Raw genomic sequence first — 25,089 nt, 5'->3', positions numbered from 1 at the left:
TAAAATGACAAAATAATTCTACTTACCTCTTTGGGTTGTTGTGAGGGTCAAAGAAGATAATGCAGGTAGTGTAGTTTCTAGCTGTCTATCCCTTGATGTCACTGTCATAAAGACTCTTTTCTCCAACATCCACAGCCCCTACCTGGGGAATCAGCTCAGACATTGTCAGAAAGGGTCTTGGTCCTGTGGCTCTCACTCCTCTTCCACAAAAGGGAAGTTTCCAGCCAGCTTGTCTAGCACCTGCTAGCTTCCCTTTTTGGAGGCAGGCATGCCAAAGAAAGTGCCAGGAATAGTCCTGGAGAGTGAGTCTCTGGTCCTCCGTTCCTGAGGCAGAGGAGATAGAACTTGGATGATTTGGAAAGAGGAGCCCTGAGTTTCACAATGTGAAGCAGAAGAGGTGGAATGAGTTGTTTTGGATGGAACCTGAAGGACAAAACCCTAGTATCTTCCTGAAGGCAGCAGGATGAGTCACAGGAGAGAGAAAATTGTGAATTATTCACCAGATTATAAAGTCTCTTGAAACATGACTCCCTCGGGTCTTCATCTTGCTGTAGTCAGAGTAATTGTTGAGACTCATTACACACTCCTACAGTTGTGCCCTGAGAGGACACAGTGGTTCTCATGAGTAATCTTTCCCAGAGTTCCAGAAGGTAGGATGGGCGAGAGGGTTACCAAGAGACTATGTCTCCAGGGCCCAATCCTGGGCTGACCTATTCTAGCCTCTTTGTTGTAATGTGGGGCCCTGTCTTCTGCTGCTCAGCACAAACTGGAACTATTCCATGCGATACAAGGACTGTGCTACAATTGAGCTCCTGATGTTTATTCTAGGCTGTGATGAAGGTTTTCTGATGTTAAATGCGCAAGGAAGAATTATATTTCACCTTTTGTCTGTGATTTGTCTTGAGGAGGGTTATGGTGGAAGTTAAATTTTCTAATGACTGACCACAAGGAGCGGAGATCTATGAATTTTCTGACAGAGAATTCAAAATAATTATTTTAGAAACCTTGCAAGCTACAAGAGAACACGGATAGAAAACTCAATGAAACCAGGAACACTATACATGAACTGACAAGAAGTTCAACAAAGAGACAGAAATCATAAAAAGAACCAAATTGAAATTCTGGAGCTGACGTATACAAAGAATGAAATGAAAAATGCAGTAGACTTGCCTTATAACAAATGCTGTAGGAAGTTCTTCAAGTTGAAGTGAAAGGACACTAATTAGTAACATGAAAATATATGAAAGTACAAAACTCACTGGTAAAGGCAAGTATATAGGCAAATTCAGAATACTCTAATACTGTAATGGTGGTGTGCAAATCATTTTAATTCTAGTAAAGTTTAAAATACAAATGTATTAAAAATAACTGTAGCCGCACTAATTTCTTAGTGGATATGCAACATAAAAAGATGTAAGTTGTGACATTAAAAATATAAAATGTTGGGTGAAGGAAAAAGTGTAGAATATCTGTATGCAATCAAAGTTAAACTGTTAGTTTAAAATAGACTCTTATAACTATAAGATGTTTTATGTAAGCCTTATGGAACTATATAGCAAAACACAAAACAGAAAATAAAGAGAAAGGAACCAAAGCATATCATTGCAAAAAAGTCATAATCACAAAGGAAGACAGTAAGAATGGAAGGAGCAAAGCAACTACAGAACAGCCAGAAAACAATAAAATGACAAAAGTCATCCCTTACCTATCAATAACTACTTTAAAAAATAAATGAATTAAATTTTCTTACCAAAAGACATAGAGTGGCTGAAAGGATAATAATTAACAAAAGACTCAACTATATGTTGCCTATAAGAGACTCACTTCAGATTTAAGGGTATATATAGACTGAAAGTGAAGGGGTTGAAAAAGATATTGCATCCAAATGGAAACCAAAAGAGCAAGGAGAGCTATAATTATATCAGACAAAACAGACTTTAAGTAAAAAACTATAACAAAGGACAAAGAAGGTCACTATATTATGATAAATGGGTCAATTGATCAAGAAGATATAACCATTGTAAATATATATGCACCCAACATTGGAGTACCTAAATATATCAAGTAAATATTAACAGATCTAATGGGAGATATAGACAGCAATACAATAACAGTAGGGACTTTTGGTACCTCATTATCTAAAATGGTTAGATCATCCAGACAGAAAACCAATAAAGACATATTAAACTTGAACTAATTTTTGTCCAAATGGACCTAACATTTATATACACAGGACGTTCTAGCCAATAGCAGCAGCATACACATTCTTCTCAAGTGAACCTGGAACATTCTGTAGGTCACAATACAAATTTTAGCATTTAAGAGGATTGAGATAATATAAAGAATCTTTTCTGAGAAGATGGTATAAAAATAAAAATCATTAACAGGAGGAAAGTGGGAAAATTCACAAATATGTAGAGATTAAACAACACACTCCTGAACAACCAACAGGTCAAAAGATTAAATCAGAAGAGAAATAAAATATATCTTCAGCAAGCAAAAATGGAAACACACATACCAAAACTAATAGGATGCAGCAAAAGCAGTTCTAAGAGGAAAGTTTATAATGATAAATGCCTATATTAAGAAAAAAAGAAAGTTCTTAAACAATCTACCTCTGCACCTTAATGAACCAGGAAAAAAAAATAGAGACTAGAAAACCAGTAATAAAAGTCAGTGAAATAAGAGTTGGTTTTTTGAAAAGATTAACAAAGTTGACAAGTCTTTAAGTAGGCTAGCAGCATAAAAGAGAGATAACTAAAACCAACAAAATTATAAACAAACAGGAAACATTATGTCTGATACCACAGAAATACAAAGGATCATAAGAGAGTACTATGAACAATTATTCACCAACAAATTAGATGACTTAGAAAAAATGGATAAACTTCTAGAAACATACAACTTACCAAGACTGAGTCACAAAGTAATAGAAAATATGAATAGACAAATAACAAGCAAGGAAATTAAATCAGTAATCAAAAACCTTCCACTTCTTGGCTATTGTGAATAATGTTGCAATGAACATAGCGTTGCATAAATCTCTTTGGATCATTGATTTCAAGTTCTTTTGATAAATATCTAGTGGTAGGATAGCTGCATCATACAGCATTTCTATTTTTAATAATTTGGGAAATCTCCATACTGTTTTCCATAATGACTGTACCAGTTTGTATTCCCACCAGCATTCCACGAAGGTTCCCTTTTCTCCACATCCTCTCCAACATTTGTGGTTTTTTTTGTCTTGGTAATTATAGCCATTCTGACCAGTGTAAGGTGATGTCTCAGTGTAGTATTGATTTGAATTTCCCTAATAATTAGTGACATTCAACATCTTTTCATCTGCCTGTTGTCCATCTGTATATCTTCTTTGGGAAGATGTCTGTTCATATAGTCTGCCCATTTTGTGATCAGGTTTGTTGTTTTTTAGCTGTTGAGTTGTATGAGTTCTTTACATATTTTGGAAATTAACCCCTTGTCAGATATATGATTTACACATATTTCCTCCAAGTTGGTGGGTTGTCTTTTTGTTTTGTTCATAGTTTCCTTTGCCTTGCAGAGGATTTTTAGTCTGTTGTAGTCCCGTTTGTCATTTTTTTCTTTTGTTTCCCTTTCCTGAGTAGACATAGTATTTGAAAAGATGCTGCTAAGACAAACGTCAAATAGTGTACTGGCAGTATTTTCTTCCAGAAGTTTTATGTTTTCAGGTCTTACATTCAAGCCTTTAATCCATTTTGAGTTAATTTTTGTATATAGTGCAAGATAATTGTCTACTTTCATTCTTTTGAGTGAGGCTGTCCAGTTTTCCCCATACAATTTATTGAAGAGGACTTCCTTTCTCCATTTAGTTCTTGGCTCTTTTGTTGAAGATTAGCTGTTCATAGATGTGTGGTTTTATTTCTGGGCTTTCAATTCTCTTCCATTGATCTGTGTGTCCTTTTTTTGTACCAGTACCATGAGGTTTTGATTACCTTAGCTTTGTGATCTATTTTGAAGTCAGGAGTTGTGATGCCTCCAGCTTTGTTCTTTTTTCTCAGATTGTTTTCAGGGTCTTTTGTTGCTCTATGTGAATTTTAGGATTCTTTGTTCTATTTCTGTGAAGAATATCTTTCAGATTTTGATGGGGCTTGCATTGAATCTGTAGATTGCTTCAGGTGGTATGGACATTTTACTAGGTTTATTCTTCTAATACATGAGCATGGAATATCTTTTCATTTCTTTATGTCATCATCGATTGCTTTCAACAATGTCTTATAGTTTTCATTGCATAGGTCTTTCACCTCCTTGGTTAAATTTATTCCAAGATATTTAATTCTTTTTGTTGAGATTGTAAATGGGATTGTATTACTGAGTTCTCTTTCTATTAGTTCATTATTAGGGTATAGAAGTGCAGCTGATTTTTTAAGTTGATTTTGCACCCAGAAACTTTGCTGTAGTTTTTTACTATTTCTAATAGTTTTCTGATGGATTCTTTAGGTTTTCTATATATAGAATCATGTCGTCTGCAAACAGTGAGAGTTTCACTTCTTCCTTGCCAATTTGGATACCTTTTATTTCTTTTTCTTACCCAATTGCTGTGGCCAAAACGTCCAGTACTCTGTTGAATAAGAGTGGCAAGAGAGGACACCCTTGTCTTGCTCCTTTTCTCAGAGGGATGGCTTTCAGTTTTCACTGTTGAGTATGATGTTGGCTGTGGTTTTGTCATATATGGTCTTTATTATGTTGAGGCACTTTCCTTCTATATCCATTTTGTTGAGAGTTTTTATCATAAATGGATGTTATATCTTGTCAAATGCTTTCTCTGCATCTATTGAGATGATCATGTGATTTTTATTCTTCATTTTGTTAATGTGGTGTATCACATTTATAGATTTGTGGATGTTGAAGCATCCCTGCATCCCTGGAATGAAACCCACTTGATCATGATGTATGATCTGTTTAATGTATTGTTCTATTCGATTTGCTAGTATTTTGTGGAGGATTTTTGCATCGATGGTCATCAGTGAAATTGGCCTGTAACTTTCTTTTTTTGTGTTGTCCTTGTCTGGTTTTGGTATCAGGATAATGTTGGCTTCGTAGAATGAGTTAGGAAGCCTCCCCTCCTCTTCAATTTTTTGGAAGAGTTTGAGAAGGATACGTATTAAGTCTTGTTTGAATGTTTGGTAGAATTCACCAGGGAAGCCATTTGGTCTTGGACTTTCATTTTCTGGGAGGTTTTTGATTGCTGTTTTGATCTCCTTACTGGTGATTGGTCTATTCAAATTTTCTACTTCTTCTGGGTCCAGTTTTGGAAGGTTGTATGTTTCTAAGAATCTATACATTTCTTTTAGATTATCCAATTTGTTGGCGTATGGCTTTTCATAGTATTTTCTTATTATCTTTTTATTTCAGAGGTATCTGTTGTAATTTCTCCTCTTTCATTTCTAATTTCATTTATTTGAGTCTTCTCTCTTTTTTTCTTGGTTAGTCTAGCTAAGGGTTTGCCAATTTTATTTTTTTGAAGAACCAGCTCTTTGTTTCATTAATTTTTTCTATTTTTTTATCTCCATTTCATTTATTTATGCACTGATTTTTATTATTTCCCTCCTTCTGCTGATTTGGGGCTTTGTTTGTTCATCTTCTTCCAGTTCCTTTAGATGCTCTGTTAGATTGTTTACTTGGAATTTTTCTTCTTTGTTGAATTAGGCCTGAGTTGCTGTAAACTTTCCTCTTAGAACCGTTTTGCTACATCCCATAGATTTTGGCATGTCGTATTTTCATTTTCATTTGTCTCCAGGAATTTTTTGATTTCTCCTTTGGTTTCTTCATTGACCCAATTGTTGTTCAGTAGCATTTTGTTGAATCTCCACATTTTTGTGGCTTTTCTGATTTTCTTCCTGTAGTTGATTTCCAATTTCATACCTTTGTGGTCAGAAAAGCTGCATGGTATTATTTTGATCTTTTTAAATTTATTGAGACTTGTTTTGTGGCCTAATATGTAATCAGTCCTGGAGAACATTCCATGTGCATTTGAAAAGAATGTGTATTCTGTGCTTCTTGGCTCTTTCTTCTCCTGCATGAACTTTTAGGTCAGTTTACTGTGTTCCATGTTTACTAGAAGCCTATGGTGTTTTGATTGGGATTGCAATGAAATCACAGATCACTTGGAGGAGAATTGACTTTTGTACAATATTTAGCCTCCGTTAACATTGCTTGTCTCCCCATTTTTTAGATACTTTTTTGTCATTCAGTAAAGTTTCATAAATTTTTCTAGTTTTATTATGATATATCGTCATACAGTATTGTATAAGTTTAAGATGTACAATATAATCATTTTACTTACATATACTGTGAAATGAAGGTTTTGTAATTTTTTAATCCAGTTTGGGATCTTATTTGTTAGGATTATTTCTAGGTTTCCAAATTTCTCTTGCTACTGGGGATGGGGGTCTTTTTAAAAATTATATTTTGCAATTTATTTTTACTTAAGTGTAAGAACAGAATTCAGTTTTAATATTGATTTATGTCAAACAAATTTGCTGAAACCTCTAGTTCATCTAGAAATTCTCTTGGATTTCATTTGTAGACAATCGTCTTTTCAATGAATTCTAAACATTTTGGTCTTTACTTTCCAAATCTTATGCAGCAAAAGTTTTTTCTAGTGTGCTTTTCGTAAATAGGAAAATTCTTCAAGTGTTTTATGCAGAAGCCTCAAATTAAATTTCCTGTTTCATACGAATCTGTCGCCACATCTTGTGTGAGGGTCATTTTGACCCCAGACTTCGGCCTTTGGACTTAATTCCTTGTTGAAATCTCAAGGGTCTGCTATAGCCTCAGCTCTGGCTTACAACTCTTCATTTGAGCTTTCTTTTTGCTTCTCTTGGTATTTTTATTGGAATTGCAATGAATTCACAGATGAATTGGAGGAGAATTGACATTTCTACAGTATTGAAATTTCCATTAGCATTGCTTATTACCCTATTTTTTGGCATTTATTTAATGTCTTCATAAAATTTTGTAGTTTTTCAACTAGTCTGTACCTCTTTTTTTAAGAATTACTTCTATACTCCTTTAAATTTCTGCTGCTATTGTAAATGGGGATTCTTTTCTAATACTATAATTTCTAATTTATTATTATGTAAGTATACGATAGTATTGATATTTTACATATTGATTTCTATCCAACAAACTTGCTGAAATCTCTTAGTTAATCTAGAGATTCCCTTGAATTTTCTTTGAAAACAACTCCATGAATTCTATCCACTTTGTTCTTTCTATCCAATTCTGATATGGCAAAATTTTCTCTAGTGTTCCTTTAACAGATAGACCAATACTTTGTTTTAGGCAGAGGACTCAGTGCACTAAGCTCCCTACTTCATGCAGATCTGTGTCCCCATCTTGTGAACAAGGAACATTATCTTCCCAGACTCCAGCCCTTAGGACTTTATTCCTGATGGTGAACACCAAAGGGGCCACCATAGCATCTGCTCCAGCTTACAACCCTTCATTTGAGCTTTCCTTTTACTTCTCATATCTAGATATTTCCGTTTCTTTCTTTTATATCTGGCTACATGTATTTTTGTTCTACTTCAGTAATATTCAGAAAGTCTATGTATTTTAATAAGAATGTGACCTCTCTACGTCTATTTAGTCAAGCATGCTGCCAAGAGTCCTCCTCTTATTCTTATACTTCCTTACCAAATGAGCTAACCATATAGTCTCTGAGGTCTCGAATTTTATGGACTCTTCTCAATCCTGAGGTATTATGATTCTGTAGCAATATAGGGAAAGGCATTTAAAGAGAGAAAACCAAATTCATTTAGATGCAAAGATGAAAAAGCATGTCATAGATAGGGGAAGGATAATTTTACCTGCATTTCCTGTTCCTGGTGTATAATTTCCGTGTGTACTATAAGAGACACTGAGAATTGGTGGTTGAATGAGTTACAGATGGAACCAATTATTGAGTAGAAGTCTCTTTAGAAAATTTAGTGAATTACATAAGATATCCTGGAAGACCATAACAAATGCATGACAAAATGTCTATTGGTTTAAGGAAAATAAGTTTATTTCTCTCCTCTGTAACAGTCCAAGTGTGTCTTCTTGGTACATGGTGGCTTTCCTGGATATGAAAAACTTGGGACACAGGCTCATTCCTTCATGTGACTCCACCATCCCATTCAGGCTGCCAGCCCTTTGTACTCAGCTGACAATAGGGGAAAAAGAGTGTGTAGGAAGCCCAGAGGCAGGACACATGGGTGGATTGGCCGGAAATAAGTCATGTGATATCACCTTAGTGCAAGCGAGGCTGGGAAATGTGGTATAGCTGAGTGCCCAACAAGAGAATAATGTGGATTTAGGTTAGGAGCTAGTAGCCTCTGCCACAATCAGTATGCCTCAAGATGGATCAAAGAGGAAGGAACCAGTGATCAAGTAATTAAGGGAGCATTACAATATTTCAGGTAGAAAATGACATGATAGTGGTCAAAACTAAAGCATGGAGACAATGAGTAGAAAAGTTATGTACAAATCATTTCAAATGGAGAATCAACAAGACTGGATATAGAGGTGAAGGATAAACTGGGTGAGTGTGCCTGTGAGCACCCCACATATGGGAAACCCATAAAATAAATCTGGATATAATTCAAGAACTATTGACTGCAAACTTATTAGGTGCACAAAATGAACAATATGCCACAATAATCTCTCTGGAAGAGATAAAGATAACAAGATATGGTTCTCCTCCTCAAAAAAGGTTGCAATCTACTTAGGTTGGATGTGCAGAGTATGGGGTTTGGTCACAAATGTTGGCCAGGTGACTGAACATAGAAAAATGGGAAAAAGAGATCAAACCTATAGATACAGCCACAGTTGAAGCCATGGTGGAGTTGGATGAGTCATCAAAAGAAATAATAAAAAAGGGTAAGGGAAGATCAAAGAGAAAAATGTTATGATTACATATATTTAACGGTTTGGAATAGAGATAACAACCTATCAAAAGTGAATATCTAGAGGCCGGCCCGGTGGCACAGTGGTTAAGTTTGCACATTCTGCTTCTTGGTGGCCTGGGGTTCGCCAGTTCGGATCCCGGGTGCAGATATGGTACTGTTTGGCAAAAAGCCATGCTATGGTAGGCGTCCCACATATAAAGTAGAGGAAGATGGGCATGGATGTTAGCTCAGGGCCAGTCTTCCTCAGCAAAAAGAGGAGGATTGGCAGTACTTAGCTCAAGGCTAATCTTCCTCAAAAAAAAAAAAAAGAAAGAAAGAGAGTGAATATCTACTTTAAAAATGGGATGCCCGGGAAATAAATTCACTAATCTTGTTTTCCTACAACCTAACCTCAGTGGTCTTTGTGATTTACAATATCCTGATGCCAGTGACACTTATTACTGTTACTGGCTCTCAGTTAATATCAGCCCTGATATTGATTCCCCTACAGTGAACCTGGCATGTATGGGGTTAAAAGTAAAAACTTGCATTCCTAGTTCCCTGGGTCTTTAGTTACACTCATATGTAAATGTTTGTTTCTTTAGCCTCTGGCTCCCTGAGCTTTACAACCAAAGAGAAGTTACAAATTGTTAAAGCCCAGATGGCCACAAACTGGGCTCCCACTAAAGTCGTAGCTAATTCCAGGACCTTTAAGTTCTTTTCAGAGAAACTAATGTCCAGAGAATATGAAGAAACCAAAGCTTCCCAGGCCCAACTTCTTGGCTTCCTGATGTCAGAGTCTACCTTCCACCATGGAGATAAACAGCCAAGGACACCTATTTGAGAAACACTTTGTCTCCTCTGCTGGAAGCAGCGCGAGACACAGGCCATGGGAAAACGCTGACCAAGAAGTCCATGATCCCCCTCCCCTACCTAAAACTCCAAATAAAAACCCCTACCTGTTTCTTAATGGGAAGCGAGCAACTTTGGGGCACTAGTCTGTGCTTCACTCCCTCTGCAAGGCAAAGTAAATCTTTCCTATTTCTCCCAAGACTCTGTTCTCGTTATTTGGATTGCCATGGGGATCAGAAACAGAACTTTCAGTAACATTGCCTCCTGGGCTCTGGGTTTATTCTGGTTTTGGTCAGAGGGACAATTTTTAATTGTCCAGAGTGCCTCTTGTACTGACCATCCTTTGGACTGCAGTGTTTTTTCAAAGACCTCAAAATACTATGCTTTCCTTTTCATGTGTAATAAAATTAGTGTGTGATTAAAGCTTCTCCGTTAAGTTGTAAGGTCCTTGAGAACAGAGACTATGACATATATGAGTAAATGGATGAATAACTTGTATTTTTCACATATTTTTGTCCATGAGGCCTAACAAAGTGTCTAGCACATCTAAGATGAACTTTTATTGTCTGTAAAATGATTAAACTCTGTAAGTTCAGGCGATGGTCCTGAGGTTGGGGAGGAAAGGCACTTGTGATTCAAGATTTCTCACTTCTTAGACATGAGTATCCAGGGCTAGTTGTCAGTGATTTTCCCCCCAATGTATTGGGTGTTTCTGGATTTAGTAAATGCAGGTATAGACACAGCCACCACAGGAGTACAAAGTGGTGGTTTAGGATGATCATTACACATAACACTTCACTGATAATTATGGTTTCCTCTCCCCTTTTCTGCTAAAGGGTCCATGGGAAAAGACAACCAGTCCTCTAACATGGATTTCATCCTCCTGGGAGTTAGTGGTCGGCAAGACCAGGAAGATTTCTTCTTCATCCTCTTCTTATTCATTTACCCCATCACATTGATTGGAAACCTGCTCATCATCTTGGCCATTCGCTCTGACATTCACCTTCACAACCCCATGTATTTTCTCCTTGCCAATCTCTCCTTGGTTGACATCTTCTTCTCCTCTGTAACACTCCCTAAGATGCTGGCAAACCATCTCTTGGGCACCAAAGCCATCTCCTTTGGAGGATGTCTAACACAGATGTGTTTCATGTTGGCCTTGGGAAACACAGATAGCTATATCTTGGCAGCAATGGCATATGATCGTGCTGTGGCCATCAGCCGCCCGCTTCATTACACAACAATTATGAGCCCACGGAGTTGTATCCTGCTAGTTGTTGGGTCTTGGGTGGTTGGAAATGCCAATGCCTTCCCCCACACTCTGCTCACAGGTGGTCTGTCCTTCTGTGGAAACCAGAGAGTGGCAAACTTCTACTGTGACATTGCCTCTTTGCTCAAGCTGTCCTGTTCTGACATCCACTTCAATGTGAAGATGATGCACCTAGGGGCTGGTGTTTTCTCCGTGCCATTACTATGCATCGTCATCTCCTATGTACGGGTCTTTTTTACGGTGTTACGGGTTCCATCCACCAAAAGTGTGCTCAAAGCCTTCTCTACCTGTGGTTCCCACCTGACAGTTGTTTCTTTGTATTATGGGACGGTCATGGGCATGTATTTCCGCCCTCTGACTAGTTACAGCCTAAAGGATGCTGTGATAACTGTGATGTACATCGCAGTGACTCCGATGTTAAATCCTTTCATCTATAGTCTGAGAAGTCGTGACATGAAGGCTGCCCTGGGGAAACTCTTCAGCAAGAGAGTCTCCTCATAACCAGTGTGAGGTCATATTGGAGGCTGCAGTCACCAATTAGGATGCACTCGAAAATCCATCCCCAGTGTCCTCCCCATCGAAGAAGTAGCTTTTGTTCTTTCCAGTCACTAAATTCCTCTTCTCAGAAATCTTGCAATAGTTTGACAAGACATCCCATTGGTATTATCACTTTGTAGATGTTATTACCCCTTTTGTCAGAGTGGCAACACAGGAATATTAGGTCCCTGTCTCAGCTATACTAACAACTAGCAGAGTAAAGTTGAGAAGGGCTGAACCTTGGCTTCCACATCTATTAATGGAAAGAATATCTGTGTTTTCTCTGTCGTGGGGTTTGAGTATCACAGTAGTTCATGCTTTGAAGGTTATAAATCACTAATCAAATGTCAATTTTTTTGAACTACTATGTTTAATCATCCCTACCACGCTTGTAACCCTTGAGGGAAAGAGCTATCTTAACACATCACTGTACTTCTAATGTTGATCATTAAAGTGCATCCAACAGCAATTGGTGGAGACGGAATGAATGAATGTAAATGAATAAATATAATCTGATCATGATTAGATGTGATCAGATTCAATGTTATTTCCAAGCCATCCTGTACCTGGCATGTCATAAAGCCATTTGGATCTGTTCAGGAAACAGAAATCATACCCATTATTTTTAAACAAAGAAGATTTTTTTTAAAGATTGGCAACTGATCTGTGGCAATCTTTCTTTTTTTCTTCTTCTCCCCAAAGCCCCCCAATACGTAGTTGTATATTCTAGTTGTACGTCCTTCTGGCTCTGTTATGTGGGACAGCATGGCAGCATGACTTGATGAGAGGTACTAGGTCTGCGCCCAGGATCCAAACTGGCAAAACCCTGGGCCTCTGAAGCGGAACGCCCAAACTTAACCACTCAGCCATGGGGCTGGCCCCAAAAAAGAAAATTTAAAACAAGGAATTAGACACATAGGTGTATTCTGAAAGTGAATAAAAACGATGGATTCTGATGTATCCCAAAGTTATTAACTGCAGGAAGAAGTTACTTCCACTAGGTGTGGGGGAACTAAATGGAAAGTTGATGTTACCAGAACCTAGTTGCTCAGAAGATGATGACCCTGAGATCTGATGTTCAGATCTCTGAGAGGAGCCGCTAAACTGCTGCTACATGAGTCCCCTCCTGCTGAGGTTACTCAGACTTTCATTCCTGAGTGTCTGTGTCCTCAATAGTGCTGCCTTTTTTTTGTGGTTGATGTAGTTTCTAATCTTTTCAATTGGGCATGGAAATACAAATGCATCTCACATTGTTGTAGACATGGATCTCCTGGTACCCCATTGTGTAGTATCAACACCATGAATTTCTAATTGGGATCAGTCACTCCAGCCAGTAGAGAAATTATTTATTTTCTGAATGGCCCACAGAGTCATGCTATAATTTAGCTGCTCTTACCATAATAATATAAACTGAAAATATATAAATTGAAAAAGATTATTATTGATAACCTTTCGGTAGGTTATAAACAATTAAAACAGCCAAAAAATACACTTTCTGGGAATAAGCATAGATGCAATAAAATAAACTGCGTTAAAAACAAAAGCAAGAGAAAGATGAGTATGGGATTCAGGATGAGAGGATATTCAAGAGGTGAGAGTCAACGGAATGGAAGTGAGATACCATGTTGTTGATACAGGTTGCTACTAAAGTCCTAATTTTCATGTTGGGTAGTGGATCAATGGGTGTTTATAATATTTTCCTTTATGAATAGATAAATAGGTAAATGACAGATAGGTAGATAGACAGAGGTAGATAGGTAAGCAAGAAGGAGTTCTGCATGAAGCAATGATGAGAATTTTTCTTTTTCTTTTTTGTTTTTACTATTCAAACCTAATTTTATTTTATTTTATTTATTTTTACGTAATTTTGTTGGGATTATTATGGTTATAACATTGTGTAATTTTTGATGTACATTATTGTTTATCAGTTCCTGAGTACACTTCATTGTGCTCACCCCTAGTAGTCTAATTTTTATCCATCATCATACAAATGTGCCCCTTTGTCCCTTTTACCCACCCCCCAATCCCCTTTCCCTCTGGTAATCACTAATCTGTGCTCTTTACCCATGTATTTATTATCTTCCGTATATGAGTGAAATCATGTAGTATTTGTCTTCCTGTCTCTGGCTTATTTCGCTTAACATCACACCCTCCAGGTCCATCCATGATGTTGCAAATGGAACTGTTTTCTTTAATCAAGGATTGGATAGAGAGAGAGAGCTGGAGGAAGGAGTGGGGAGTGGTGAGACTAGAGTTTCATTAGGCATCTCAGAGCAATCTGAGGAAAAGAGAGCCAAGATATAGACAAAAGACTCTAGATACCAAAATAATGTGGAAATAAAAACAACAGAAGGTAGTAACTTTTATGATAGTAAAGGATACCTTTAATGAAAATATTGAAGAGAAAGTAATTTTTAAAAATTTAGTTCCCTTTTGGGAAGAAAGTGTTCATGTGGGACACTTTTGTGGAAGGATTCAATAAATTGTACAATGAAGATAACAAAAATTTGAAGCAAAACTAACAGAGCATGAATCACAGTGGAGTTGATAAGTTTGGAAATATAGATAAAATCATCCAAGAGACTCTGTAGAATGACTAAATTTTGAGAAAGGGGGTCATAATGGAGAGGCAGGATTCTAGTGGGGGAGGAAGAAACTTGTGCAATCTTGACTTGATGTTCCTGCAAGTCAAGCTCTGTGTCTCTCTCAGTTTTCTATCAGTCAAAGCACACAGCACAGTGTATTTTCAGTGTGTTGTTGTAATACTATAGAGTGGGCACATAAATATTTGTTTTTGAAAAAATGAAACAATAGCCAACACAAGGAAGAAAGTGATGAGTGCTACAAAGGAAGATCCAAATGTGTCATACAGTTTCAGAGAAAGTAGATGCTTCAATGAATATCAAATATACCTGTGTGTGCATATGTGCTTTTACTATATCACACGTATTATTGTCTCTTTTAATTTTCAAAATAGCCCAACAGCACAGATAATATTAACCCTCTTTTACAGATAAGGAAACCAAATCTCCAAAAGGAAAAGTGACTTATTCGATGTGTTTCAATTAGAAAGAAGGAGATGAACCCAGTTGTCTTCATGCCCAATGCGTTCACCTGACTCAAAAGCTGGCCCATAGAGGAGATATAAAATAACAGGGAGAGATATCTAAGTAAGTCAGGATGTGTGCACTAGCAAAGTACATGGCTAGGGTTTTTAAAAGCAGAGAGGGCATTCCAGCCATGATAATAGCTGAGCTATAGGACAGAAGTGAGAAACATTGGCATAGAAGTTATCAAACTTTAAAGCAAGAAAGAGAAGTGATCCTCCTAGTCTCAGTTCCCATTCTTGTCACCATCACTCAATCTATCCAAATGTATCCAGTGCCACTGAAGAGGAAGCCAAGGAATTCCACAAAGAGAATGACAGTAGTATAAATCATAGCTATCACACTCCATTCGTGCCTCTGGTTTCCCAGGAAGTCTTGGGAATTATTAAATGATGTAGCATTGGGCCATGGGCTTCGGCAAAAATCAAAGCAGAGGAAGTATTTCTTCCCTAAAATCATGCCTTACCTATTTTCTCTCTTTCCTCCTGTTAATGATATCTACTTTTATACTACGTGGTCAGAAAAAGTTCTTCTTATTATTTCAATCTTCTTAAACTTGTTAAAATTTATATTGTGACCTAACATACAATATTTTCTGCAGGATGTTGCAGGTGCACTTGAGAAGAATGTGATTTCTGCTGCTGTTGAGTAGAATGTTCTATATATGTATGTTAGGCCCATTCGGACAAAAATTAGTTCAAATGAAATCTGTCTTTATTGATTTTCTGTCTCAATCATCTATCCATTTTAGATACTGAGCAACCGAAGTCCCCTACTATCATTGTATTGCTGTCATTAGATCTGTTAATACTTACTTACTCTATACTTACTCCATGATATATTTAGGTAATCCAGTGTTAGGTACATATATATTTATCTTCTTAATGAATTGAACACTTAATAATTATATAGCGACCTTTTTGGTCCTTTGTTATAATTTTTTACTTAAAGTCCATTTTGTCTGATATAATTATAGCTCTTCTTGCTCTTTTGGGTTCCATTTGGATGCAATATCTTTTTCAATCTCTTTACTTTCAGCCCATGTATGTCCTTACAGCAGAAGTGAGTCTCTTGTAGACAGCATATAGTTGGGTCTTTTATTATTATTATTATTGTTATTATTATTATTATCCATTCAGCCACTCCATGTCTTTTGGTAAGATAATTTAACTCATTTATATTTAAAGTAGTTATTGATAGGTAAGGGATGATTTTGTCATTTTATGATTGTTTTCTGGCTGTTCTGTAGTTGCTTTGTTCCTTTCTTCCATTCTTACTGTCTTCCTTTGTGATTTGATGACTTTTTTGCAATGGTGTGCTTTGATTCCTTTCTATTTTCTGTTTTGTCTTTTGCTATGTGGTTATCATGAGGCTTACATAAAACATCTCATATTTATAATGGTCTATTTTAAGGTAACAGTTTAACTTTGATTGCATACAGAAACTCTACACTTTTTCCTCCACCCAACATTTTATGTTTTTAATGTCACAACTTATATCTTTTGATATTGAGTATCCATTAAGAAATCAGTGTAGCTATACTTATTTCTAATACTTTTGTATTCTAAGCTTTACTAGAATTAAAATGATTTGCACACCACCATTACAGTATTAAAGTATTCTGAATTTGCATATATACTTACCTTTACCCGTGATTTTTGTACTTTCATATATTTTCATGTTACTAATTAGTGTCCTTTCATTTCAACTTGAAGAACTTCCTATAGCATTTGTTCTAAGGCAAGTCTACTGCATTTTTCATTTCATTCTTTTTATACTTTAGCTCCAGAATTTCTGTTTGGTTCTTTTTGATGGTTTCTGTCTCTTTGTTGAACTTCTTGTTTTGTTCATATATCATGTTCCTAATTTCATTGAGTTTTCTATCTGTATTCTCTTATAGCTTGCTGGGTTTCTTAAAACAAATATTTTGAATTCTTTGCCAGGAAATTCATAGGTCTCCGTTTCTCTGTGGTCAGTTGGTAGGAAATTATGGCATTCTTTTACTGATGGCATGCTTCCTTGATTTTCTGTATCCTTGAATTCTTGAGTTGCTATCTTCACATTTGAAGAAGCAGTCACCTCTTCCAGTCTTTACTGACTGGTTTTGAGAGAGAAATACCTTCACCTTTCAGTCTGCTAGCAATTCTTATGGTCTTTCAGACATTTTGTATGTATGCACCCACTCCACACCCTTGTTCCCTTGTGGGAATGAATTATTAAGATTATATGCCTTCTCCCAATCTTGCAAAGGTGCTGAGAGTCTCCCCTTTGTTTTCCTTAGGTGCCCTGAAGTGTGTGCTTTCTCTGAGCCCTGCAGAGATCAGTTGGCTCTTTACACATGTTTGCAAGCTATCTGTAAATGTTCACACTCACCATCCATAGGGTGGTATGCAGGCAGTTGGCCACAGGGGAGTGGCTGAGGCACACAGCTTTGAAGATGCCCACAGACCAGTGGTGGGGACCACAGGGGAGTCATTCTAAGCATCTCATGGGTGGGCTTCCTAATGGAGTCCACAAAGTGTTTAGTAAGATTAGTGACCCTTTGATGAGTTCTGAGCCCTGGTTCCTGTGCTCCCAGCCTCTATCAACACCTCAGCCATGCCAATCACCTCAGTATTCTAGGTGGGTCAAGAAAGAAGTGAGCCTCTTCAGCAGCATCGTGAATGGCTAGGGAAGCCAGATGCTTACTTACTGTGTTCTCACTTTTCCCTATGGGAGAAATCATGGGGTAAGGGTATCTCTTATCTCACTAAGCTGTGCTACCTTGGGGAGGAGATGGTGCAGGTAAAGTGAGACTATTCATCTTACCCTCTTCACTACAACCATTCTCAGATTGTTTTTGCTCCAAATGTGCTGGAACCTCTCTGCTGGACTCCCAGACTCCCACAAAGGACCTCTCATCCATGAGTGGTTATCAGAATCAATGTTCGGGGGAGGAGATTATGGAATAAAACTCTTATTCCACAATATTGGTGATGTCACTCTCCAAATTCTGTCCTTTTAGTCTTCCCTCTTGAGGGACTTCTGAAGCCTATTCTGCACATTACTAATTTACCTTCTGAAATGGCAATTCTGCCTAAAATGCCAATTAAAATATTTTTTTCTGCTCCTTATTCATTTATGTCTGTTTTTTCCAGGATAATTTTATTTCTATCTAAATTTTTTTTCTTTTATGCTCTCTCTTGTTTTTAATGCATTAAACATAGAAAAAATAATTTTTTTAAAAAAGTTTGTTCCTTTTCTTAAATTTCTTCCAAGTATAATTTTTTCTTCCAAGTACTTAAGGTGTTGCTAACTTTCTCTTACTCTGTATATATATATTATAAATGATTCATTTTTTTTAAAATGTCTTTAAACAAGAAGAGATTTAACCAAGCCTGGAATTTTCTAATAGACAATTAAATTTAGCCTCCCTTACTACCGACAGGATTTTCTCTTTAGTGCATGGAAGGTCAGAGATTCTTTTCATAAACCAATGAAAGCTGCAGTCACTATACAGAGAAATATTTGCAGTATTTGGGGTTAAAGCATCATTTTCTTTGTAATTCTCCTTGATGCCATTGCACAATTCCTTGCCACTAATGGGTACCCAGAAAATAAAACGCGGAAGTAGGAAGAGATTCTGACAAGGACATAAAGAGAAAAATGTGATTACTAGGAAGAAAAAACCCATCACGAGATGTCACCTTATCCATGTCTGGGGAGCCTATGTCCTGGATACTGGCGCATGATCTGATGACAGGGCAGGTAACAACACAGCAAATAGCATGGTGCAACTTGAAATGTGTCTAAAGGAAAATGTAATTCAACAAATGTTTCAACATCTACAGTATGCAGAATCTGAAGATTTTGAAGAGTTGTCCAACAATTACATGACTGGTAGTAAAATAGGTAGTTAATAGGTAGTATTCTAGATAATAAGGTCATGGTACAGAGACGTTAAAATAACAGTTAACAATGACTAAGTGGTAACTATGTGCCAGGCTCTTGTTTAAGAACTTTTGAGATGTTAATTCATTAGTTCTTCAGAACTACTTTATTGGGATGTTGTGATTGTTGCTGTTGTTATTCCAGTTATAGAGATAAGTAAGTATATTAAATAACTGTAAAGATCAGTTAAAGTCAGTAAGAGCCAAAGCCTGGACTGAAACCCAGCCCAAGTTGACAGTCCTCACCATGGTCCTTTACAGAATCATAGTGACCTCTTTGCTACAGGAGGTGCCAAGTCATAGGATAATGACCACTAATCAGACCTGTTAAAAATGTAACACATAGATGAAGTGGACTAGATAACATCTGGGCCCTTTCTTTTTCTAAGAATCTAAAAATTTGGAGACTTACTACCAAAATACTAGAAAAGAGGAAGTTTAACTTCCACCTTCCTCAAGATAAGTCATAGACAAAAGGTGAAATATAATTCTTTCTCTTTGCACATTTAACACCAGAAAGGCTTCAGCATAACCTAGAATAAAGACCAGGAGCTTGTATCTCAAGGGCTGGTTCCAATTTGTGCTAAATAGCAGAGGAGAGGGGCCCACGTTCTTACAAAGAGGCTAGACTACCAGCCCAGGACTTGGACCCTGGAGACACACTATCTCAGAAATGCTTTTGCCCGTCTTTCCTTACAGAAAAGAACTGTGAGAACAATTACTCTTGAGAGCCACTGTGTCCCCTCAGGGCACAGCTGTGGGACTGTGTAATGAGTCTCAACAATTACTCTGACTATGGCCAGAGGAAGACATAGGGTAGTCTTCTTTCAAGAGACTTTATAGCCTGCTGAATAATGCACAATTTTTTCTATCCTATGACCCAAACTGCTTCCTTGAGGAAGAAACTAGAGTCCTCATCTTCAGGCCCCATCCAGGACAGATCTTTCCACCTCTTCTGCTCCATGTTGGGAAAATCCTCTTTCCAAACCACTCAAGTTCTATCTCCTCTGCCTCAGGAACAGAGGACCAGAGACTCACTCTCCAGGACTGCTCCTGGCACTTTCTGCAGCATGCCTGCCTCCAAAAAGAGATGTTAACAGGTACTAGACCAGAAGGCTGCAAACTTCCCATTTATGGATGAGGAGTGAAGTCCACAGGACCAGAAACCTTTTTGACAGCATCTGAGCTGACTCCTCAGGCAGGGGCTTTGAATGTTGGAGAAGAGACTATGAGAGTGCCATCAAGGGATAGATAGCCAACAAGAACACTACTGTATTACCTCCTTTGACCCTCACAAAACCCCCAAGAGGTAAGTAGAATTATGTCATTTTATCAGATGAAAAAATGGTCAATTGAATTACCTAGTCTCACAGAGATGTAGTGGCAAAACTAGGACACAAACCTTGGTCTGAATCCAGAACCTAAGGAATCAAGATTGCATGATGAGAGAGAGAGAGAGAGAGAGAACCCCTCCCCCTTCTGACAGTGGTTATCCTTGGGTTCTTGTCCATGCAAACAGGATGAGAAAAGGGTAGTTTTGATTTCATTATCTCAGTCCTGAGCTCTCCTCCTCCCTAAGTAATATTGTGTGTGTGTGGATGTGTGTGTGCACATGCATTCACAGAAGTCTATTGCCTTACAGAGGAGCTACAAACCCACCTTATACTCCCACATTCAGTATATTATGTTATATAGGCCCCTTCAGAAAATTATGTTATTTCGTTGTCAAAGCACTATTGGGTCAAGGCACTTAGGGGATGTTTCTTTGGCCCTGTCTGCTACCTCTGATGCCAAGGGGAAGCATTTGGCCTCTGTGACCCTGAATAACTGTCCTCAGCACAGTCACACTTATGTGACGGATATCTCAGAGCACAAACACTTCCTGGGAAAATGGAAATTAGCAGCCCAGTATTGCTTGGAACTCCAGCTTACTGGCCTCTAGCATCCATGCTGATGTGTTTCCAGGCTCCTCCCCCTGGGGGCATAGGGTTCTTTCAGCTTTCTCTTCAAGATTTCAGTGGAAATCATCTCTCTCCATGATGACACCTTAACATCTAACACTGCGGATCCTAAGGTCCCTGTTCTTAGAAGCTTCTCTCCTCTGGATCCCTATGTCTTTATTTCTCACAATGATTATACCAATCATTCCTCCTTTTCAGGTGCAGCTTCTTCTTGTACACATTTAATTCCTTTTTTTATTGACTTGTGGTTATCCTTGCAGCAGATTGCCATTCAGTACATTGTCTTTTTCATCAATCATTTTATATGCCCAAATACCTGTGCTTGTATTAAATAAAAGGTTTCATATCCTTATTACCAGAAAGAGTAGTGCAATCCACATCCACTATATTAATTTTTGTTATGTAATGAATAAAGTGTACAGGCCTTATGTTGGCTCAAAATGCTCCACAATCTAACCCCAAACTTCTTTTCCAGGCTAATTTCCTTCTTTTGTGTGATTTCTCCACTATCCCTTGGCTACCCAGGAAGAGGGAAGTAAAAGTATAGACATGTTGTCTTGGGTTGAAGTCTTCTGAAAGGGTGCACGGCCATGGGGTGTATGCTGGTGAGAGATGAAAGTGCCAGAACTGGGCTGGCTACTATACAGAGGGTAAGAGGCTGGAGATCACCATTGGTTCAAAGAGCAGGTGTACACAAAATGAATGAGCAGGGAGGGGTAGCGTCAGACAGTCAAATAACATAGCAAAATAGTGTCAAAATCCATCCCTACTTGCGTTTACTTAATACTCTGCTTCCTCTCATCTGAATCTTTTTTCATTGTAACCTTTACTCTTAGCATGATACATGGCCCCTGGCTCCTTCTTTCCAGTGTAAACTCCCATTTATTCTCAACCTGTTCACAAGCAACACACCTTCTCTCCTACATTCAGTGAAAATGGACTTGAGCCACCTCGTTCCATGGCCACCCTCTGGACCCAGTTATCACCAAATCTTTGAAATCTTTATTTTAAACAAATTTTATTTATTATGAATTTGTTAAAATATCAAAATGACAAAGACATAACAAAAACTCATCACCTGAATTTAACAAATGTAACATTTGCTCAAAATTTTTTAAACAAATAAATTTTACAGATATGCTTGAAACTCTCTGTTCCCATTCAAAATCATTTTTCCTCCTCTTACTCCAGAAATAACCAATATTCTGGAGTTGGTAGTATACTCCCAGTCAAAGTTTATACTTTTGCCACATACACATGTATTATTTTATGTATTAAAATTTATATATATTGTGTGATACATAGTATGTCTTCCAGTAACTTGCTTTTTTCCATCCTATTACTTTCTAAAAATTTGTCCAATGAATTCATTACTTTTATACAGCATTCATTAATAAGATATTGGCACAATTTACCTATTCATTCCTCTGTGGGTAGGCCACTTCCAAGTTTCCTATAGGACAGTACGCATACCTGTGAAGGTCCTCATGAACACATAAGCCAGAGTTTCTCCAGGGCCTAATCTGGAAGTGGCATTGCTGGGTCATAGGTAGAGGAATTCCAGCTTTCCTAGAGATGGGCTAAGTGTTCTTCAGATGAGAATACTAATTTCCCCATTTATTCTCAACACTTGAAATTGTCAAACTTTTATAATTTTACTTGCTCCAAGGTGAAGAATGTTCCATTAAATTTTGTTTTAATTTAGTTGAACATCTTTCCTTCTGTTTATTGGCTGGACCAGCTTTCTCCTCTATGATTTGCCTATTCAAGCCTGCTGCCCGTTATTTCCTACTGGGTTTTTGGTCTCTTTCTTACTAGTGTGTAGGACTCTTGTGTATTCTGAATACTAATCCTTTATTGATGGTGTGTGCAGCAAATACTTCTTTCCAATCCATGACTTGTCTTTCCCATTTCTTTTTAGTGCCCTTTTCATACGAATGTTTTAAATTTAAAGTAGTCTAAGTTTAATACATTTTTCTTATGTTTGTGTGTTTTGTGCCTGGTTTATGAAATCCATTCTTTCCCTATCATAAACATATTCTTCTCTAAAGTTTTTTCGAATCTTACTGAGATACAATTGACATTTAACATTGTATAAGTGTAAGGAGTACAATGTGTTGATTTGATATGTTTATATATTCCTCTCAATTTTTTGAAGTTTTGCTTTTCAAAATTATTTCTTTAAGAACTATTTTTAACTATTATTTTCCATATATGGGTAGCCCATTATTCCAACACTCTTTACAAAATGGTCAGGCCATCCTTTCTCTGTGCATTTCCAAACTAACTCATGTTATATACCAACTTCTAATAAATGCTTGTTCTGTGTCTGACTGTCTAGTCTGGTACATGGATCTATTTTTCTTTCCCTGTACCAGTACCACTCTACTGTTTGAATTACCATGGTAAATCACTTGCTATCTGATGGAGCAATTCCCTCCTCCTTATTCTCTGTCATCAAATTGTCTTAGTCCTTTGTGGCTCCTTATTCTTCTGAATGCTGAATTCTGTGTTTTAAAGAAACCTGTGGAATTTTGATTGGGATTGCATCGAACTCATACATTAATTGGAGGAGAATTGGCATTTTTACTATGTTGGTTCTTGCCATTAACATTGCTTCTCTCTCCATTTTTTTGGATATTATTTTTTTGTCCTTAAGTATAGTTTTGAAATTTTTGAAACCAGTTCAACCTCTTTTGTTAGAATTATCTCTAGATTCCTTAAGATTTTCTACTGTTATTGTGAGTGGAGAGGGTTTTTAAAAATTATATTTTCTATTTTATTACTCTTTTTTTTAAGGATTGGCACCTGGGCTAACAGGTGATGCCAATCTTTTTTGGGTTTTTTGTTTGTTTGTTTGTTTGTTTTTCTGCTTTATCTCCCCAACCCCCCCGTACACAGTTGTATATCTTAGTTGCAGGTCCTTCTAGTTGTGGGATGTGGGATGCCGCCTCAATGTAGCCTGACAAGCAGTGCCACTTCCGTGCTCAGGATCTGAACCATGGGCCGCTGAGCGGAGCACACAAACTTAACCACTTGGCCACGGAGCTGGCCCCATATTTTATTATTTTTTAAGTATAAGAACAGTATTGATTGTTTCCAATATTGGCTTATATCAAACTAAGTTCCTAATATCTCTAGACATTCTCTTAGGAATCCTTGATTGATCTAGAAATTTCCTTAGGCATTCTTTGTAGACAATCAAATTTTCTGTGAATTTTATCCTTTTGTTCTTTCTTTTCCAAATCTAATATAGCAAAAAAAAATTTTCTAGTGTTATTTCACAAGTAGATCAACACTTCAAGTGTTTCATACAGGGAACTCAAATTATCTCTCTACTTCATGCAGATCTGTGGCACATGTTCTGTTCCAAAACAGAATTAACACACCAGGCCCCAACCTTAAGGGCCATATTTTTAGCTGGAAACCCCAAGGGAGCACAACAGCATCTACTATGACTTACAACTCTTGCTCTGAGTCTTCTTTTTGTTTCTGATACCTATGTATTCCTATTTCTTTCTTTAGTTTTGGCTATGTGTATTTTTTTATTGATTTTTAAATTTATCTAAAATTTCTATGTATTTTAATTGGAATCAGATCTGTTAACATTAGCTTATTCAACCATGTTGCTGAGAACTCCATCTCTAAAATGTTACATTTCCACACCAAATGAACTAACCATAGTCTCTCAGCCCTTTATTGAACCCTCCCAACCCTGAGATATTGCGATTCTGTGTAAAGATAGATAAGACATTTCAAAAGAGAAAAACAAATTTCTTTAGGTACAGAGATGAAAAAGCACATCATATTTGGGGGAAATATAATTAGAACCACATCCTCTGTGCCCAGCATATAATACACGTGTACTATAGGAGACATTGAGAATTGGTAATCGAGTTAATTATAGATTGAATTAATTATTGAGTACAATTCTCTTTAGAAAAATTAGTGAATTTCTTAGGATATCCTAGACTACAGTAACAAAGACATGACAAAATGTGTAATGCTTTAAACAGGATAAAAGTTTATTTCTCTCTTATGTAACAGTCCCAGTGGGTGTCTTCTTAGTGGATGGTGGCTCTTCTGGATATGGAGAAGTAGGAACACAGGCTCATTCCACCATATGAATCCATCATCCTATTCAGCCTCCTGGCCATTTCCATTCAGCTGGCACAAGGGGGAAAAGAGTATGGAGAAAGCCCACAACTGGAACACATAGGTGGATTGGCTAGAACTCAGTCACATGACCACACCTCAGTGCAAGGGAGCCTGAGAAATGTAGTCTAATTGTATGTCTAGGAAGAAGAGATTGTACTTGGATGAGCAGCTGGTAGTCTTTGCCACCAGCAGTATGCCTCAGAGTGCAAGTGGATCAAAGAGGAAGGAATCTGTAGTCAAGCAGTTAAGGGAGCATTACAATATTTCATGGAGATAATGATGGTCAAAGCTAAAGTTCTGAGACAATAACGAGAAAAGTTGAGTTATGTAAGATGTATTTTAAATGAAGAATCAAAAGATGAGACG

General features: G+C 37.3%; 1 protein-coding gene across 1 annotated transcript; it reads left to right on the top strand.

Annotated features, from left to right (window-relative positions):
* Window positions 1-10,602: 10,602 nt before the first annotated feature.
* Window positions 10,603-11,532, top strand: LOC123276060 (olfactory receptor 1A1-like). The gene has a single exon (XM_070482144.1). The coding sequence runs from the start codon at window positions 10,603-10,605 to the stop codon at window positions 11,530-11,532; it is 930 nt and encodes a 309-aa protein (XP_070338245.1).
* Window positions 11,533-25,089: the final 13,557 nt, after the last annotated feature.

This window comes from Equus asinus, chromosome 13 (assembly GCF_041296235.1).
Source record: "Equus asinus isolate D_3611 breed Donkey chromosome 13, EquAss-T2T_v2, whole genome shotgun sequence".
Lineage (NCBI taxonomy): Eukaryota > Metazoa > Chordata > Mammalia > Perissodactyla > Equidae > Equus > Equus asinus.
This window is presented reverse-complemented; position numbering and strand designations above follow the sequence as displayed.

What these genes read in the sequence shown, in the direction of transcription:
- LOC123276060 (XM_070482144.1), top strand. Translation starts at nt 10,603, where the DNA reads ATGGGAAAAGACAACCAGTCCTCTAACATGGATTTCATCCTCCTGGGA.